Here is a 20,000-nt window from a genome sequence, read left to right as displayed (position 1 = left end):
ATAATCTCGATGAAACGATAGCCATGAATGCCCTCTCCGTGCCCCCCCTTTAACCCGAGTCTCGTGGTCGTCTCTTTCCTGCGGTGCCCAGGTGACGCAGCTGCGTGTAGCACTTTATGTAATGAAGTTTTTATATCTTAATATAAAAGCATTATATAGCGGGCGATCTCCCTCGAGATTAGAATCCAGTCCATTCATTGCCTCTCAGAACCCCAATTTCGGCCCTCTGTTAATTTTATGCTCTGCTTTACGCCACTCTGCCATTATTCCAAAATCGCCAGTTACAAAATAGTTAGTTACATACATGACTCGGCAACTTGGCGGTGGAATTAAGACTGCACCAACCCGCTTATTTTGGCCAGATAAAGTAATTTCACTTCTTTCTCGTCCTTCGCTTTGTTCTCTCTCTCTCTCTCTCTCTCTCTCTCTCTCTCTCTCCTGCCCGCCGAGGAGGAGCTGCCTAATGCCAGCCGACAGCTATGGAGGCACGACTCGAAGTCAGGGGAATCCAGCGGGCGGGCGGGAGAGGCGCAGGAGGAAGATCCGAGCTCGAGTACCCTCATTAAGATCGGATTTTTCCCTTTCTTTTTTCTCGCGTGGTCGGTGGGGGGATTGTGTTACCCACCGGAGGAATCCGATCTCTTCCGACCCTCAGCGTAATGCGATTGTCAACTGTTATAGGCGCCGTAACCCGAGCCGCGCGTCACTTATATCGTCCATGATTGCTTATTTGTTGCCTCCCCGCTGGGACTTCAAACAATCTCTTTTCCTGCGTTGTTTATTTATGAAGATAAGAAAGGAATCTTTGACGTCCCAGAAGAAATACAGTCCGTCGTAAATTCTATTTAGATAAGAGAATATATTTATTTATATATTATTTTTTCCAGCGGAGGAGCTAATTCGAAGCAGCAATTTGAGCGAAGAATTATGGAGGTAATAACGATGCATCCCACTTGGCGATGATCCTGTCGATAGCGTATCGACAAGGTCCATTACCCGGCGTTGCCGAATGGGAAAATGACCCGTCGTGCGCCCGACTGAGAGGGACTTGATTGGTGCCCTTGTAAGCAGACATATTTCACGAAGTCTCTCAACGCGGTCTCGAAGGCAACCTGATGGAGCCACAGATAGTTACTCGTCGAACTCGGCGGCGTGTGGGTGGTGTGGGTGGGTGGTACTTGTGGGTGGTATTTGCAGCGGCCTGAGGTGTGGCTCGGTCGTCACATCTCCCGTGTAGTGGGCGGTAGCTGTGATTTCGTGGGAGTGGTTCGATCGTGTGTGTTTTGGAAGTGGTAGCGTGTTGTGGGTAATCTGGTATCGCTTATCGCGATTTACCCCATCGGATGTGTTTCTTCTTCGCGTGTCGAGGAGCCAAGACTCGCAGCACATGATATGTTGCTCCGAACGTTTCGCTTCTTGTCCCGGTTCATCACTGGATTGACATGGCATATATACGTCGGGATTGAAAATCAGAAACACATATCAGTTTTGAAGGAAATGAAAACTAAAGTAATTAAGGTGTTAAATATAACTTTGCGTCTGTAAAATGTGAAACCGACAGTTGATACTAGTATAATTGATTGCCACTGATTGGTGGGCATTATAGTATACTATTATTGATTCCAAAAACCGAATTAAAGATAGAATTATATGAAGTGTTATTTTTGTCAATGGGCCGAAACGCTTCGCAGACCGATAAATACGTGACGATGGGATGAGTATCGCTCTGCCATACTGGTGGCAAAAACTATAATTTTTTTTTTATCTTGTCTAAATTATGACGCTTTTAAATCACGCCCGTACTTAAAGGGGGCAAATGTGCGTTTAAAAGGATGTAAGCACGCATGGCTGTGTGCCAAAGGTGTGGAGGAAAGGAAAGGGGAAAAAAAAAAACATCAAGAGAGTCCCATATAAAGGTCTGAAATAGAAGGGGCGGCCTTGGTTGGTCATAGAGAGGAGGCTGATTTTCTGTCCCCGATCTCCGAAGAAGCCTCTTTTTGTCCCCAGGTCACGTCGTTTGATAGTTTGACCCTGCCGGAGGATGATGAGTTTGACGTTTGCGTGTAAGTTGAAGGGGTTTGATTTTTTTATCCTTTCTTAAGTCTCACCTGGTCGGAAACATATACACAAGGCAGGCGCAGTTAAGACAGCTATATCTTTTTCATTTCATGAAACAGATTATTGTACATCAATATGCATAATATTTATATTTTATAGTTTATATTTTTGTTTGTTTGTAAGCCAACTACATTTATACATTATATGCATACATATATATATATATATATATATATGTGTGTGTGTGTGTGTGTATATATAATTTTTTTATTTAACACATTTATATATTGAGTTTGGTGTCAAATTACTGTGTTTTTCAAACAGGTTATTTCGCCGTCTGGAAGATTTATTTCTTATTTCTTATTAATCCTTTCGTTTCATTTTTTGCAGGTTTATCCGTCGCGGGCACAGACTATCTCGGAATGAGTGGGTTAGCAGCCACCCGATTAAGTGACCCTCACCTAGTCCCATCCTCCACCCTCACCTCGGCTGACCTTCAGCCGTACATAGATGGTAAGTTTTTGACCAATTTCGCTTCGAGTTTTCTTTCGTCTTTTTTAACCTTTGATTATCCATTATCTTTGGTTAGGACTTTCATTTTTATTTTTATTTTTTTTATTTTTCTCATGAATGTAGTCTGTGCAAAGCTTTTATTGTTTGCGTGATCTGTTTTTATTTTTTTTACGATTATGCCATTATCCGACGGAATTATTCGGATATTGTGCATTCAGTCGAGTCTGTCGGTCAGATTGTCTGTTTTTCCAAAAGATATCTCAAAAAGTTATCTGTGTAACCCAGCGAATTTTTGTGGAAGGGTTAGCCATAGACAAAAAAAAGAAGATAAATAAAAAATAAAAAACTCAATTAGATTTAAAGATGGATCTGGATCTAGATATTGAAGATGGATCCAGATCCAGAATTTTAAGATGGGTCCGGATGAGGATGAAGAATATGTTCATCACAGTTTTATTCCATAATTTTTTTTTTTGTCCTTAATTAATTTCCTTTGTTGACGATATTCTTAGCAATTACTTAGGTATTGTATTGCTTATTCTTATGATTATTAAGAGAAGAATGAGTATTTGGAACTCCTGTAATTAATGTTCTTATTTGAGTCGACGTTAAGTATAAGTCATACATGTGTCTGGAAGCCCCCATGTGGTGTGTAGGCAGGTGTATCAGTTACAGGTGTGTAGGGTTGTGGGTTGTGTCTGTCATCCTACACCTCACTATAGCGAATCTCTTCTCCCCCTCCTCCTCTGTAAGTGCTAATTCCTTCGGATACGCCCTCCCCTCGCCCCATACCCCTCCCCCTCACCCCCAGCAATCGCGACCTCTTCCTTCCTTCCTTTGACCCGCATAAGGATCCAAAGTGGATTCTTTTTCTCCACTTTAATCCGCCCTTACATAGGGGAGAGTCTCTCTCTCTCTCTCTCTCTCTCTCTCTCTCTCTCTCTCTCTCTCTCATGGATTACCAGTATCATGATATGCGTACTGTATTTTTTTTTTTTTTTGCTGTAATATGGCGATGTATGAATATTTTCGTTAGGTAAGAGGAGTAGAAGGCTTCACATAAATATATATATATATATATATATATATATATATATATATATATATATATATACATATAATGTGTGTGTGTTTGTGTGCATACGCTATTTAACAGTTAAAAATTTTATGATACTGTGAATACTCTCGTGTGTTATTTTTCTTTGCGAACTCTGTTATTTGATTTAATTGCAAATATTTCAGACATTGTTGGTCTCGCAATTTTTCCATGATTAAAACTTCTTATAATAAGCTACTTTTCAAAATGTACAGGTAAATCATCTTTTTATTCGAGATTCGAAATTAAAAGTTTAATCTTAATTTTCCACATCTACAAACGCCTGTAAATGTAAACTTTATCAGAATATTGTATATATAAGACTGGTGGTGTTTGATACAGGTGAGAATGTAAGTTGAAAATATCCGAAGATTTCTGTACAGTGTTTGGCAATAGCCGAAAGAAGGATGCTACGTTGCAAGATAGAATATTTTATGTATTTTATATATAACATACTCCACACAACTTTTAACTCTTGGCAGAGTAAGCAAGCATGCACTGATTTCAGATTGCTAGATTTATAGGTTCTCGACACAATACTCTTGTTATATTCAATTCAGCTTTAACGAGAAGTACTGCAGTATCTACACACAAATTTAAGGGCTTAGTCTGTCAGACAAACGATGCATTATTTCCTAATAACGGGATGCAGTAGAAATAAAATCTGCTTAAGAAGATCCGAGTTGCAGACTATTTTTTTGTATTTTTGCCGAATTTTTCGTATAATTTTTTTCAAAATCTCAAAGATACGCAGTTATTTGTAATATTGTGGTGTCACAAGTGCCCATTTATAATTCCACAAGCCAGGATTTTAGAATTTTGTGAAATTATAAGAATAGAAATCCTGAACATTTTTTCTTTGTATGATAGGTCATACGCTTGACAGTCTGCAATAGCAAATATTTCTGTGAGAAAAATACTGAAACTTCAATTTCATGCCTTGAAATTATCAGACAAAAATCTTTCTTAAATTTCGTGAAATTCAGGTTTCGAGAGAGATCATAGGAACTGCATAGTGAAAATTACTCTCTTCATGATGATGGAAACTAGTGCAAATCAGTTCGTGTTTTCGTATCTGTTGTGATCGGTAAGAACTGTGTACAATGGAAATCATTCTCTTCATGATGATGGAAGGTAATGCAATATTAGTAGGTGTTTTCATATCTGTGAGATAGGTAAAAACTATATACAATGAAAATCATTCTCTTCATGATGATGGAAGTAATGCAAATCAGTCCGTGTTTTCGCATCTGTGAGATCGGTAAGAACTTTACAATGGGAATCGTTTTCTTCATGATGATGGAAAGTAATGGAATACGAATCCGTGTTTTCGTATCTGCGAGATCACTGTGCCTGGGAAAGTCGTCGTATATTTACATTCCTAAAATCTCAGAAATAGCAAAAGCGAGTTTTCTCATCTCGCCTTTCGAAGTTTCCATTGAGGCTTTCTTCTCCTTTTCTTTTAATTTTTTCACGAGTCAGGCAGAACCGCGCAATGATGTATTATAGACTCCCAGAAATGAGAGGAGTGTGAACGAAGTGTTGTGGCTGCGTTAACAAAGACGCGGTTTGTACGCATGCGCAGTTCGCTTGACGTGCCCGCTGACCCGAGTTGATCCCGAGCCAGGTTCCCCTCGAAGCATAAGAGGAACCGCCGCGGCCGCCAAGGACCGCCCCCCCGGACGTTAGCCGCGACCTTTGGTGACCCCGAGGAATGACCTCATCATGAATCTCTTCATTCTTCTTTTTTTTTTTTTTTCCTGAGTTTTTTAATTTGGTGGATACTATATCTATATCTCTAACTATCTATCTATCTCTATATATATGTGTGTGTGTGTGTGTGTATGTACATAGATTTATATATAATATATATATATATATATATATATATATATATATATATATATATATATATATATATATATATATATATATATATATATACTATAATATATAGGACTGTATAGTACATAAGCACTGATATATCTGTTTTTTCTTCATGATACCGAACATTTGTTTAAATGCGACTATAATTCTTAAAATTGTTATTTATGATGTCAGAATACATGTGTGTTTTAGAGGGAACCAGTTGATTGATAGATATGTATATTCAACTGGATGTCGCAACCACTTTTTCCATCACCTTCATGATTCAAAGAATATCGGAAGCGTCATAAGCAATAGAATTAGATTGATAGCCATCCAGAGACTGTAAAGTGCCTTCAGTTCACAGTTGACAATAAGTGAAATGCAGGCAGAAGAAGAAATTGCAAAAATCCTTTGTAGTGCTCCCCAAGTACTCCCGACATCAGGGTCCCAATCTTATGAAGATCATTTCCATCTTAATCTGATAGATATCAGTATATTCATCAATATCTGAGTTCGCCACAAACATTAATCATGTGTCGGTGTATATTACACAGTTATTATTATTATTATTATTATTATTATTATTATTATTATTATTATTATTGGAGTTTTTAATACTATTTCCAACGTATCTTAGGTGTTCCTACATTCTGTGTTAAGATGTTGCCATATCGTGAAATCAAATACATCGTTATTTATATGTTTTTATGCTATGTCAAAATTACGGTAGGGTGTGGAAATTATCGGCAATACCCGTTTTAGTATGACCTTGAGCACGGCTGGAGAATAAATTTTATATTATATTTCCCAGAGGACTCTGTGCGTCAACTGTCAGTCAAGAGGAGAATGCCTATTTTAATTAGGATTCCCCAAGAATAACATTTAATGAAACCTACAGTTATTGACTGAATTATGTCTGTATTTTAGGCAGAGTAAAAGTCATTTAATGAAAATCTGAATGAACTGATGGGGTTTATAAGATTTTGAATATTTTTCCATGGTAAGTTTGTTTTTCACAAAAATCTTAAAGGTGTTCTTTGACTCAAATTTAAGCATAAAAGAAAGCATAAAATAAAACAGTCAATGTCTTAAATTCTTTACAATGGTTTGTCTCGTGGCTAAATTTGTTATTTTTGTAGTTTATTACCATATATTTCATAAACGTCGTTCCAACCGGCTAAATTGCGGTTGACCTCTCTGAATTCCTTTTGAATTTATTGGCCATTGTCACGCACGGCTACTGAATTTCGAAAGTTCACAAACTATAAATTTATCGGCGACTGAGAAACGTTTTTCCCCTTTGAATAAATATAAAGGAAGTCTCAAACAGCCCGCGGGTTAGAACTCCCTTCGGCCAAACTGAAAAATATTAACAGCTAATTGTATATATCGTTGCCAACAACACTGCAATTCCATGCGGAGTGACACTTAAAGGTACAGGAAATGAACTCGAGTAAGAAAGTGTGTTAGTGAGTCCATTCCAATAATCATGTCATGAATTATAATGTGCTTTCTTATTCGGGGTTGCCAGAAATCATCTTGGTTCCATTCCCGCAACAATTAGTTGTGAATGATCTGCCTCGTGACAGACTTTTTATGAATTTTATTATTTGTCCCCTAAATATTTGTTATTTTGTTTTCGGTGATGTACACTAAATTAATGCTTTTGCTCGTTTTTCAATTTTTGAGGGCTTTGCAGTGTGTTCTATGTATTTGTTAATAATCTTTTTCTCTCATGTACTTTTAAACTAAAAGACGTTTTGCAAAACCATACTACTATTACTACTACTAATACTACTGCTGCTGCTGCTACAGCGCTTGAACTAATCTTTCAATGATTTTGATGAATACAAGTACTGATTATGATGAGGACACCTTTATTTCCCCAGCTTATCCAGATCGTGTAAGGAAAATACGGTTTCTTTAATTTGCGTAAAAGTGTAAGTAGAGGTAAGATCGTCCCATGGAAGGACGTGAACGTTTACGTAAAAGATCGAGGTTACGCACATCAGGCGTGTGCGCGAATGATTGCGTAGAGTTCAAGACGAGTTGCGTACATGAAAGTATGTAAAACTATATACCTATAGAAAGTAAGATATAAAACAATATACCTATATATATATATATAAATATATATATATATATATATATATATATATATATATGTGTATATATATAATATATATAATATATATATTAGTCCAAAGTAAGATATATATATATATATATATATATATATATATATATATATATATATATATATATATATTATATATATATTATATATATATATATTATATATATATATATATATATATATATATATATATATATATATATATATATATATATGTATGTGTGTGTGTGTGTGTGTACGTGGGGTTCAAGGTGACGTGTGTGAACCAGTGGAGTGAGGTGGGCGGTTTCCCACACAGTGAATTATGTCACTTTATCTATCACGTTGTCATCACAATATCCGCCCCTTGATTACTGCATTGGAGAAGGGACGGCAGTGGTTTCACGAACCCTGACCCCCTTAAATGGCTAGGGGATCTTCTGAAGTGCTTTTCATTTGTTAGAAAGTGTTGATCTCTCTCTCTGAACTTTTCCAACTGTGATGTCGTCAGTGACCGTAGTAATTGTGACGCTAGAAAAATTCCAATAATTAAGTAATAAATTGCACTGGTAATGATTGATTTCGTAATGTGACATAAAACAGATAGATGAACTCTCTCTCTCTCTCTCTCTCTCTCTCTCTCTCTCTCTCTCTCTCTCTCTCTCTCTCTCTCTCTCTCTACAAATTTTGTTTGCGTTAGTGCCAGTGTTTGTCACAATAATATGTTTATTTAACATTCCTTGATCGCTAAATAATCCCATTTGTGTTTCAAGTTCCCCGATTAGAAGTCTTCCGTAGCATATTAGGGAACAGCGTTTATTCGAGAACTCAACTCCACTTTAGAATTCATTAATCAGACGGCTTTGTAAGCATCTCATTAGAAGTGTAACTTACCCGGAAGTGAGCCAATTCCTGGCGGGGCGAGAGAGAGAGAGAGAGAGAGAGAGAGAGAGAGAGAGAGAGCCCTAATGATCCTCACACGTTGGAGCCCCCCACTTGGAGATGAGTTGGACCGCTGGGAGAAAGTTTGGGAGGAGAGGGCCTCTCTTGTGTCCTCTTGCAAGAGTAAGCACCCTTAAACAAGACAAAGAAGTCGCGGAGGTCCGGGCCATTTGAGAAAAAGCTTCGATATCGTGATTGGGTTTTGGAAGTTGGTCGGTTTTGGGGGTCATGCAATGTTGAGTTTGACTGGATTGTATCGTATTTACGTGGCAGACTGCGTTTTTATAATATAATATAATACAATGAAATAATCTTTTGAATATAATAAAATTATTTGGGTATGATTACTTTTAGAATATAATTTTTTTGGTGTGAAACAAGGAAGCTGAAGCAACTCGGAAGGAAGTGCAGAGAGAGAGAGTCTTAAGAAATAAATTTCTCCCTTAAACCTAAGTCACGTAATTGCTACGATGAATTCACAGGGCAAAAGCGGAATTAAAATCTCGAACGTAACTAGGAGTGAAAAATGAATTATGGAAAAGAAATGCGTCGTGAGAAAGGGTTTAAAAATGACCTGTCGGGGAATATGCTAATTAAGGGGATTTCCCGCTGTGAGGTCGAGTGTGGCCATTCCGGAACATATCAGTTTACGGGAATACACATTCGGTTTTCATTAGTCAAATCCTATTGCTCTTCGCGTTTCTTTTTATGGTGTGTGACTCGGAGATTCTTGCAGATATCCACAGCAGTGGAAGAGGAGTATTGTTGATTGGAATGATTGTAAATCTTTTCTAAAGATCAGAAGAAACTTAAATCCCATCAGGGTCATAGCACAGATTTGCGATCGAGAAATAAAATGAGTTTAAGACGATTGGAAAATCAGCCCATTAAATGAAAAGGAAATAATAACCAATTAATAATGTATTCTCGAGTGAAGGTTTTCTTATGTTTTTGCCTAAAAAATACAACTAGCTGTGATACGAAGGGCAGGGATTTTCGAGTATGCATTAGTCTTGAGATCAGCAAAAACTCTATACGAGAGGAGCAGCTGTTGGAATGGGCTGAAGTTGAGGGACTGAATGATTTAGAATTGTATGCGGTTGCAGGACCAAACAGTGGGCATGTTTCAAGCTGCTTTTCCGTGCGTCCTTCCGAAACATAGTCACGGATCTTTATAAAGAAAAAAAAAACTCGTTCGATAAAGAAGAACAGATAGATTACAAGGTGCGTGATAAGGAGATTGAAGGGATGGTGGGATGAGGGCCGTGGTGGGTTGGGGTTGGGGGCGGGGGGAGATGGATAAGGAATAGTATCCTTAGCGAAGAGACACATTGTAGGATGTGGTACTGTAGAGTCGTTCTCCCCTCGTTGAGTGACGGTAATATGACCTTTATTAGTTCACACATGTGGACCAGACCCTACGATGACATCTCACCCATGATGTATGTGGTGTGGTGCTCTTCTAACACCAGACCTATATAGAGTGGTGGGAGTGGGCTGAGCACGGGATGGGAAGGGAACAGTGGTGATTTGGAGGGTGGGGTGGGTGGACGGCTTGGGGTAGGGGGAGAAGGAAAGGCAGTTGAGTGGATGGAGAAGGGTCTTGATGGATGGCAAGGGACGGAAGAGTTATAGGTCGTGTAAATGACGGGGGTGATGTTGGCTGCGGATAGGAATTGCCTAAATGAGCGATTCTGTTCGTTGCAGAAGGAGGGCGTCGAGAACCCGCTTGCTTGTTTCGGCCGAAGTCATTCCATTATCGTGGGTTGAAGGTGCTGTGTCTCAGATATGCTTATTTACGTAGAAGTGGCGTTGATAACTACATTTGTGTGTTTTCTTTGAGGGTTATGGCTGTCCTTATCATTTTAAACTGATGTCTGAACGTTACAAATTCAATGTGAGAGGCTGTGCCTATTTTGATAATGTCTTTTCGCGCATTGGATATTGCAATAGACCTCATTCTCGCCTCCCAACCATTCCCCGCGCCCGCTCCACACACCCACATACGCACACACAAATAAAACATTTACAGCTATGTACGTTAAACATAAATGACATTACACCGTCTTGAAGCATTTGAAAGGAATCGTCGTCATTCTTGTAACATTCGCCTTTGAATCTCTCGACGCAATGACTAACAAATATCACCAATATGTCTTTCGAACCCGACTCCGAGCGTGCGCGCCCCCGTGAAACAAAGGATGCAAGTCAATGCCAATTGCTTACCTTGAGACGCCGAAGGCCGTGATGTCGTTTTCATCAGCTTCAAGGAAAATTGAGGCGGCGGTGGTGTTGGCTAGGTAAAGGGGGGGTGGTTGTTAAGGGGAGCGAGGGGGGGATAGTATTATGTTGTCATTGAGGGAGTGTGCCGCAGTGGCGAAGTGGAAGTGTGTTTTGCCGGTGTCAAATGCGTGTCACATGGTTGTTGAGGGTGTCTTGTAAGAGAGAGCTGGAGTGTTTGGGAAGAGGCCCGAACTGTGTGTGACTGTGGTCTTAATTGGTCTCTTTATGACCCCTCGTTGGTTTTAAAACTCTTCCGTTTCCTTGCCTTCTCGTTTTGACTACTGTGTCCTGTGTGCGGCGTACTCTTGCGCTTTTGCGCTCCACAAAAAAAAAGTAGCCCCTTGCACTTCGTTTTTGCTGGTGGTGGCCACTTGTTCGCGAATTTTATAATAGTGCAAGTCCTTGCTCGGTTGAAATTCGCTTAATTACTTCTGTTAAGCTGGCGTGAAAAGCATTTTCCTTCATTACATTATATATATATATATATATATATATATATATATATATATATATATATATATATATATATATATATATATATATATATATATATATATATATATATATATATATATGTTTGTGTGTGTGTTAGTGTCCTTTTTCTACTCAAGATGAAAGCGTATGAAAACACATTTTGATAATTTTATCCTAATTATTTATTACCTGTGCTGAACGTAGGATGAAATTTCATCTGCTTCAAAAATATACTAAATGTACTCAGTATATAAAACAGAAGTCACTTTCAAATTTATTTAGCGTTTGCTTTCAAAGAACTTCAAGTAATGAAGAGATAAACATGAAGCCATAAAAATATTCTTAAAGCAAAAACTGGGCTCAAACATTTAGGACAATTTAGGTTATCTTGCACAAGGTAATTGAATAAAAAAAACTTTTTGTTTATGCTGTATCCTGGTAAGCAAAAAAGTCTACTTTATTGCATGACAAATAGCATTTAATGTTTTGATATCCATTTAACTAATTATCCGAGTAATGTTTAACGAGGCCTGCGGGCGTCAGCATTTGTAGTGTCAGTCTAGCGATTAGCCTGTCGTTATGTCTCGTTTGTCATGCTTAATCACATGCGCCTGACATGACACCTTAATTGCTCATGTCTTCATGTCCGATTGACTTTTGCCGGTATGTATAAATAGGGATTAGCATCTTTGATACTGAGCCTAAGTAAATACTAACGCTAAGCCGGTGAAGAGTATTATACAGCTGTAAAGACGGTAGAAGTGTTCGCGTAGTGTTTATGTTGATGTTTTTTATGCTTTTATACAAGACATTTCAGTTTAATTGGTGATGTTCGTTTTGCGTGCGTGGGTTGTGTAGTTTGTTTACATAATTTTTTCCATGTTTAGATAACTTTTATATTTTTATTTTTTTCTTTTTATTTCTGCTCTGATTCATCTTTCGAAATTCCTGTGACTCGTCTTTCACACATTAACATGTCAGCCAGTTCTTCGGCGATGAGAAAATGCCGAGGTATTTTTCGCCTTCTCCGTTCCGAGAACGAGCAAAGGCGGGCGATGTTTAGCCTGTTTCGCCCGCCAAGGTAAATTAGCCTTAATTGCTACCTGGAGTGAAGGCTAACATGATGTGATGCCATGACGCGTAAGAGTTTTCCCTCTTCCGTCCTTCATTCCCCTGATGTTTTATTAAGAGCGCGAAGGGAAAGAGTGGCTCCCGCCTCCTCCTCCTCCTCCTCCTCCTCCTCCTCCTCTTGGCTGGGCCGTCATGGCTTATTGGTAGTTCCTGTAAATTAGCATAAAGAGCTCACGTGTCCTGGGTGAAATAAGGTAATTTATCGTGAAGCGGTGTTTAGTTGGATGGACCTTATCGTTCTTTGATTGTTATCAAGAATTTTGTCTGAGAAAATTCAAAAGGCGATGATTCGTTTATATATTTTACCTATGACCTGTTTTTCACTTAGTTGAAAGTTTATTCGTGAATGGGTATTAGTATTGTAGTAAATCAATCTCTCTCTCTCTCTCTCTCTCTCTCTCTCTCTCTCTCTCTCTCTCTCTGCCCCTAGTTACCTTAATGTTGTACCGGTCGATTAGCCCCATATTTTCTCATCATACCGTCCCCAGCGCCTGTAGTTTCCTCCTTAAAGCCCTGTTCGTAGACGGTGATGGTCGACATCCGGCAAATGAAGGAATATTGAGTCTCTCTCTCTCTCTCTCTCTCTCTGATGAAGACGATTAAATGATCGACCGTGACGTGATTATAGACTGCTTGTTGATCTATAGCTTCCCGTCGTCTTCATTAGTGGGTCAGGAGTATGATAGTCGATGATGATACGTGATGATACATGATGACCCTTGATGATGTTTCTGTGAGAGGAGTCTTTGACGAGTCTCTGACGACGACGACGGCGGCGGCTGCTATGAATGCCGAGGAGGCAGGAAGAGGTTCCGAAGTCCCGGCGCGTTTGCTTTTATGGACGCAGCAGTCGGCTGAAGGGCGGCTAGATGGTAAACTTTCCTCTTCAGTTTTAGGAGACGTCCTTTCGTTCTGCCAAATTGCAGGGTGCAGCAGCTTGCTGCGCTATTTGTCGCCTTGATACGGAAGGACATCCGGTTTATTCCTTGGTACTTTCGTTAGAAAAAAAGTAAGAAGGATTGTTTCTCCTTACAGTTATACTTGAACTCCCTATGTTGTTCTGTTGTCTGTATATTTTATTATGTGGGGTATTTGTTGTTGCTTGCTTTCGTTTCAGTGGAGTTACCTTAAATTGTAAAGAAGCCTGTCATTTGTATATTTAGATCACTTATAACAACAATAAATTATTCATCTGAAACGATAGGCAAATGATTATAGTTATGTATTGGGGGATATCACAATTAGGATGGCGAACAAAGAAATATATATACTTATATTCGTTCCAGCAGACATATAAGTATATATATTTATATGTCTGCTGGAACGAATTTGTCATATAAAAAAAATGGGATTTTAAACTGTCGTTCTGAATATACGGTAAATATACCGTATAATTTAAACCTTTGTGTTGAGATCTTAGAGTGCATCTTATCAGTGCTCTTTTTGAGTTCCCATTTTCAAACGGGTGTTTTCGTAATTTGTAGCCTACCCCAAACGATTATTTTATTACCATGGGATGTTTTACGCGAGAGAGATTGTGTTTCTAACTTTCATTTGATATAAAACTCTCAGAAATTTGATTTAAATATAAAAAAACTTATGATTTAAATATAAATTATCAAAAACTTACGATTTAAATATAAAATTATCAGAAAGCTTATGATTTAAATATAAAAATATCAAAAACTTATGATTTGAATATAAAACTATCAAAAAATTATGCTTCAAATAGAACAGATGGAAAATGTTTTTGATTAGAATCAGAGCATCATTCTAATCCTGGAAGAGGAGAGATGGCGTCTGCGCATGTAATTTATTCATACCTTTCATTTATCCAGTATATATTATGTGCATACATTTGAGCGTGGAATGGCCTTTGATATAGTGATCTTAAATCATTTCATTGTCTCTCTGTTCCCTTTAAGATTGTTCCTCATCTCTTCTTTCCCAGTCTTCTTTCGCCTCACGGCAAGTTCCTTGTGTTTATTTTCGAGTTCGGGTCTTTGACGTATTATGCAAGCATTATGCAGTTCTTATTCAAGTCGACTAAATTTACTCTCACATTCGTGAGATGTCCTGAGACCTGCCAGGGAATTTACCTAAAGGCCCTTGACATTATCAGATGCATCCACATTGACATGAGCGTTTCTCTACACACGCCACCCCCGCCGTCAAGATAATGGGGGGTTGGGGAAGGAGTGGGAGGGGCGGGGTACCTGGGAGGGTCATGCCCTTTGTGAGACGAGGAAAGGGGGGGGTGAGGGGGATAAGGGCCAGCTAGCAAGGGCCAGTTTATTTCCGTACGCAAAGCAAGCCACCAACCAAAAAGAGCTCAACCCAACATGCCCACGTTTCTAAATTTCCGAGATTAATAATCTTTTTCGTATCGCCTTTTTGTTGTTATCTCTGACGCTCCGCTGCGCCCGCCACTACAAATATATCATGTTCAGCCTTCTTGAATCGCTCTCTTCTTCCTCCGTCCCGCGAAACTGACTTCCTTCCCCCATCCCTTTCCCCTGTGCGTTCCATTTTTAAACGCTCGTTCTTTTTTATTATTATTATTATTATTAATATCAAGAGCCATTTTCGTTAAGTAAGTTGTCTCTGGGGGGATGGTTACTTTGAAATCTCTGTTGTGATGTTCAGAGTCATGTGTCTTTGTTTACTGTGACTGTTTAATGTAGCTGTCAGAGGAGAAGCCTCGTGATGTCCTCCCGAAATGGCTCTTTTGTTTGTGATGATGATGATGATGATGATGATAATCATCACGCGAGCTAGATTCGTTTTTCCCCCCTGGGGTAATATACACGAAATAGCCCCAATTCATTAGTTTCCTTTTGATGTTCCTTCCAAGCGATATTTCTCTCTCTCTCTCTCTCTCTCTCTCTCTCTCTCTCTCTCTCTCTCTCTCTCTCTCTCTCTCTCTCTCATACACATATTTTTATGGCCCTTGTACAAATCTCTCTCTCTCCTCTCTCTCTCTCTCTCTCATACACACGGACACATATTTTTTTGTGGCTCCTCTCTCTCTCTCTCTCTCTCTCTCTCTCTCTCTCTCTCATACACACGCACACACATTTTTATGGCCCTCGTATAAATCTCTCTCCCTCTCTCCCTCTCACTTACTTTTATGGTCCTTGTTTAAATATCGCTTTCATGAGAACAAATTATCCTTTCGTAAAATTAATGAAGACTCTTAATCGTAACCTTAAGAAATAAAGAGCGCTTGCTTTGGCTTGTAAATAAAACAGATACACGCACATGCACATAAATGGTGTGCACAGGGAAACAAAAAACCGCATACACGTACACACGTACACACATGTACGTGTTCCCTCGTGGTTCCTCCTCTCATTGAATGTTATTCTTGACCGTCATGATCTTTCATCATTTGCTGCGGAGCTCGTACATCTTCTTATTGCTTATTACTATCATCTGGTGTTGTCTCTCCTCAGTCATTTTCTCTCACCGCCTCTGCCTCGTCTCTCTCCACCTCATCTTACCCCGTCATCTTAATTCTGGGCTGAAAAGACCACGTAGTTTGTGACTGATCACATTCCCTTTTTGTTGCAGGGCGCAAACCCCTAATAAAGTTGGTAAAGGAAGACATTACCACCACAGATCTGTCTTGAGTGACTGCGGAGTCTCTCTCTCTCTCTCTCTCTCTCTCTCTCTCTCTCTCTCTCTCTCTCTCTCTCAAAAGAATAATCTCATGACTTTCCTTTCTTTTGTTTTTTATTTGTCTAGTTGATTTTTATCTGCACATTTTTTTTATCCGTTTATTTATTTCTTTATTTAGAGAAAATTTATTGGATCTTATATTTACAGGCTATACTTATTCTTTCGCCTTTCATTTGGTTTTTTACTTTTGGCATCTTCCGTTTTATAGTCCTTTCATTATAGTATTTGTCTCGTGCGTATTTGTTAACGTTTTTTCTTTCTCTTTTATCTTCTATTTATTAGCCCTAATTACCTTTTCAGTCATTCCATTCATAACCTTCCCCACCCCCCTCATCTACTTTTCACTTTCCACCCATATTTTTTTTCTCCCATTACTTGGTGCCAAACTCCCCAAGCAAACCTTCTCCTCGCCATTTTGGCACCGAGCTCTCTCTATCTTTCTCACTCACTCACTCACTCACTCACTCACTCTCCTTCTCTCTCTCCCTCTCTCCCTCTCTCATTATCGGCACTGTCTGACACCTTAGTCCAACACAGGCGCCACTTCCGACCCCCTAATTAACCGGCAAGTATGGCCGGCGGTTGCGTGCACTAAGCTGGGGATTTTCGTCCTTAATGTACTCCCGTCTCTCTCTCTCTCTCTCCTACTGAAGTGGTCTGTCGGGCAACGGGCGATGTGTGTGGTGACACCCGAACGCCGTGTCGTGCCATTAACAACACTAAAGCAAGATTGGGTGCGTGTCATTGGAGAATGTCGATGTGTTTACCAATAGCGACAATGCTTTCGCTGGGTTACGTTAAGGTCGAACTTGGTCGCTTTCTCTTCTCTTGCGGGAAATTTCTGCCTTGAATAAAAAGGTGAGGTTTTGATTTGCTAGTTTCCTTTTTTTCTCGTAATCTTACTGTGCATCTCACGGTAAATAAGGGCCAATAATAACAGTACTAAGGATAGTAGAAATAATAGTGAAATCCTTCATTTCAGCTCAGGAGGATATACAGGTTGATAGTGTAGGAACAAAATTCAGATGCACGAGAAGGAGAGTTTTAACAATAAATGGATACACCCAATTTGCCGTAGCTAATAATAATAATAATAATAATAGCTTCTGCAGAACACATAAAGGTGGCAGCGAAGTGATTGATAATGGCAAAGGTGCTTCAATATTATTACTTAATAATTGATAGTATTGGAAGTTGCCTAAGAAAGGACAAGCGCTGATGTCCGGAAAAGGTCTCAACCGACGGAGAAGTTTATACAGGGGAGAGAGAGAGAGAGAGAGAGAGATCATGTATGTGTTTACACGCGTGTTGATAAGCGTGTAAGTGACTAGAGTGTGTTGATGCAAAGTGTCAAGGCATGAGAGGCATGCAAGAGGGTGTTTTTGCATGGCCCATATCTCGCGGTGCCTATGCATCATCTGCCGAGTGTGCAATTGGCTGTTGGCACACAGATGCTCTCGTTGTTGACGCTTTTGCTCTAATAAATATACTTCTCCTGCTGCTGCTGCTGCTGCTGTTCCTGCCGCCTTCGGCGCGCTCTTCGGCCACTTTTACGGCGAGGAGAGAAGAAAGAGATATTAGATGGCCCGGGCCTTGCCCTCCGCTGCTCTGCTCTGTGGCTTAATTACGGCGTTTCGTCTTTGATTTGGAAAAGATGCTGCAGGTTATAGTCACATCGCACACACACACACACACACACACACACACACACACAGCATATATATATATACATATATATATATATATATATATATATATATATATATATATATATATATATATATATATATATATATATATATATATATATATATGATTTATATATATATAACATATATATATGATTTTGTGTAATAAATAATTTATGTATTTACTACTTTAAATTCCAGACTTGAGAACTATTGTTGGACATTGCATCTGTATTAACGGAAACAATTTAGTTCGGAAAGATTTTCCTTCGGTATTCTAGAAAATCACTTTGCATGAAAAATAGGCAGTAAAATCATGCGTTTTTTTCTGAATTTTTGAAGTATTCAAACGGAATTCAGTGAAATAATTATCTGAATACAGTAGCTTTTATCATAGCACCCTTGAATTATGGTTAAGCAGAGACGGTGTATGCAGGAAACGCAATTGTAAATTAGGGGTTATACTTATTTTTGCTTCGTTGGTTTTGACGTTACAGTTATTAACCTTTTTTAACTTGATATATACTGATAATTCTGCATTAAACCTTATTTCTTCTCGCCATGTCATTTACTTTTTTCAGTTGGTGTTTATATTTCGTTAATGCACTGCCGTTTCGTCTCCTTAAGTAGTATTGGTTAAAAAACCCATCACAATTGAATAGTTCTTGTTTTAATCATTCTTGCTCCTAATCATGAAATATTTTTTTTTTTTTAAGTTTTCTCAGGTTCTTAGCTCGCATTAGTAGAGGAGTTAGATACTCAGCGCTGTCATTTTTATTTTCGTTAGTCATAAAGAAATTTCCAGCTGTTAGCTGGTGTACAGTTGTATATGGCGCGACTGAGAACTCTTAAAATAGATGCTTGTTTACTTGACATTTTTGGTCCGGTAAATTATGGTACTTTTGTTTAGACTTACTTTAAAAGGTTTTTATGTCCTGCTGCCTTTCTTTTATGACTGAGTATCATTGCTTAAGTGCTTAGTTCTCGTTGTCATGATAATGATTTTTCATACTCGTGTTTTGAGCTTTGCCGTTTGATATAATTGTTAACTTCGTCTCCTTACTGTCTCGTGAAATATTTCCAGACAACTGAATTACTTTTTATTCTTTCGTTTATTTCGTTTATGTTTTTCTTCCATTCTTTTATCACATAAGGGCTTATTGCTTTGTGGGAACTTGCTTTGCAGTTTAATTGTTTCATATGAGTATTTGCTGATTTTGAATAATGATAATAATAATGATGATGATGATGATATTTGAGTGGCTTTATTTTGACGTTTATTATCGTATGTCTTCTTTCTTTTCTTTTTATCACACAAGGGCATTCGGCTCTGTGGAGGCTTGCTTTGTAATTTAATTGTTCCATGCGAGCATTTGCTAATTTTTAATAATAATAATGATAATTGTAAATTATCGGGTCGTGTCGTGATCGTGGTCGCGTTTCCTCCCAGCCGTGTCCCCTGACACTCGGCGTCGCTTCCAAAAGTGTAATTGAGCTCTGCCGGGAGTGCTTTTGCCTCCTGCTAATTTATGATGATTGCGCAGAGTCGTATTTCTTCAAAGTCGGCTTTCGATGAGGATGGTTCGTGCCGAACAGTCACTCTTTTAGTCAAGTTTATTTCCTTGCAGTGTCTTTTTTCTTTTTTTTTTTTTTTTTTTTTTTTTTTTTTTTTTTTTTTGAGGGGTTTGGGTGGGGCGGGCGTTGAAACAGGGGAGGGGGGTGGTTGTGATTTATATGAAGTCATGTTTGCTTTTCAGAATCGTTGTTTAGTATTCTGTTCGTGATCGTCTTAATTGATATTGCATACTGTTCGTTGTTATTGTTGTTATTTTTGTTATTGTAATATTTATGGATAGCGGTGGTAATTTCATTGCTGTTATTATTATTAATGGTGGATGCGTCTCCACGGCTGTCAGTATTATCATCATTATTCATCTCAAGTATGATCTGTTCTTAATCATCTTAATTTATATTGCATACTGTTCTTGTTATTGTTGTTATTTTTGTTATTGTAATGGTTGTTTACTGTTATATTTATGGATAGTGAGCATAATTTCATTACTATTATTATTAATGGTGGGCGTGTCTCCATGATCGTCAGTGCTATCATCATTATTCATCTCAACTACGAGTGGGTAAAATTCCCTTG

The 20,000-nt window shown here is 38.6% G+C and overlaps 1 protein-coding gene across 20 annotated transcripts in view; it reads left to right on the top strand.

Moving 5' to 3' along the window:
- The window catches only part of ci (cubitus interruptus), a 585,789-nt gene that overhangs the window by 513,164 nt on the left and 52,625 nt on the right, over positions 1 to 20,000 (top strand). For 19 of the 20 annotated variants that reach the window (XM_067094922.1, XM_067094920.1, XM_067094918.1 and 16 more), the window contains one exon: positions 2,449 to 2,571. In XM_067094922.1, coding sequence (XP_066951023.1) covers positions 2,449 to 2,571 — 123 coding nt within the window. Of the gene's footprint in view, positions 1 to 1,914; positions 2,064 to 2,448; positions 2,572 to 20,000 lie in introns of those variants that run through there. The other variant, XM_067094926.1, reaches the window with a different exon arrangement.

The sequence above is a fragment of the Macrobrachium rosenbergii genome, chromosome 51 (genome assembly GCF_040412425.1).
Source record: "Macrobrachium rosenbergii isolate ZJJX-2024 chromosome 51, ASM4041242v1, whole genome shotgun sequence".
NCBI lineage: Eukaryota > Metazoa > Arthropoda > Malacostraca > Decapoda > Palaemonidae > Macrobrachium > Macrobrachium rosenbergii.
Note: the sequence above shows the minus strand (reverse complement) of the source record. Positions and strands in the feature narration are given on the sequence as shown.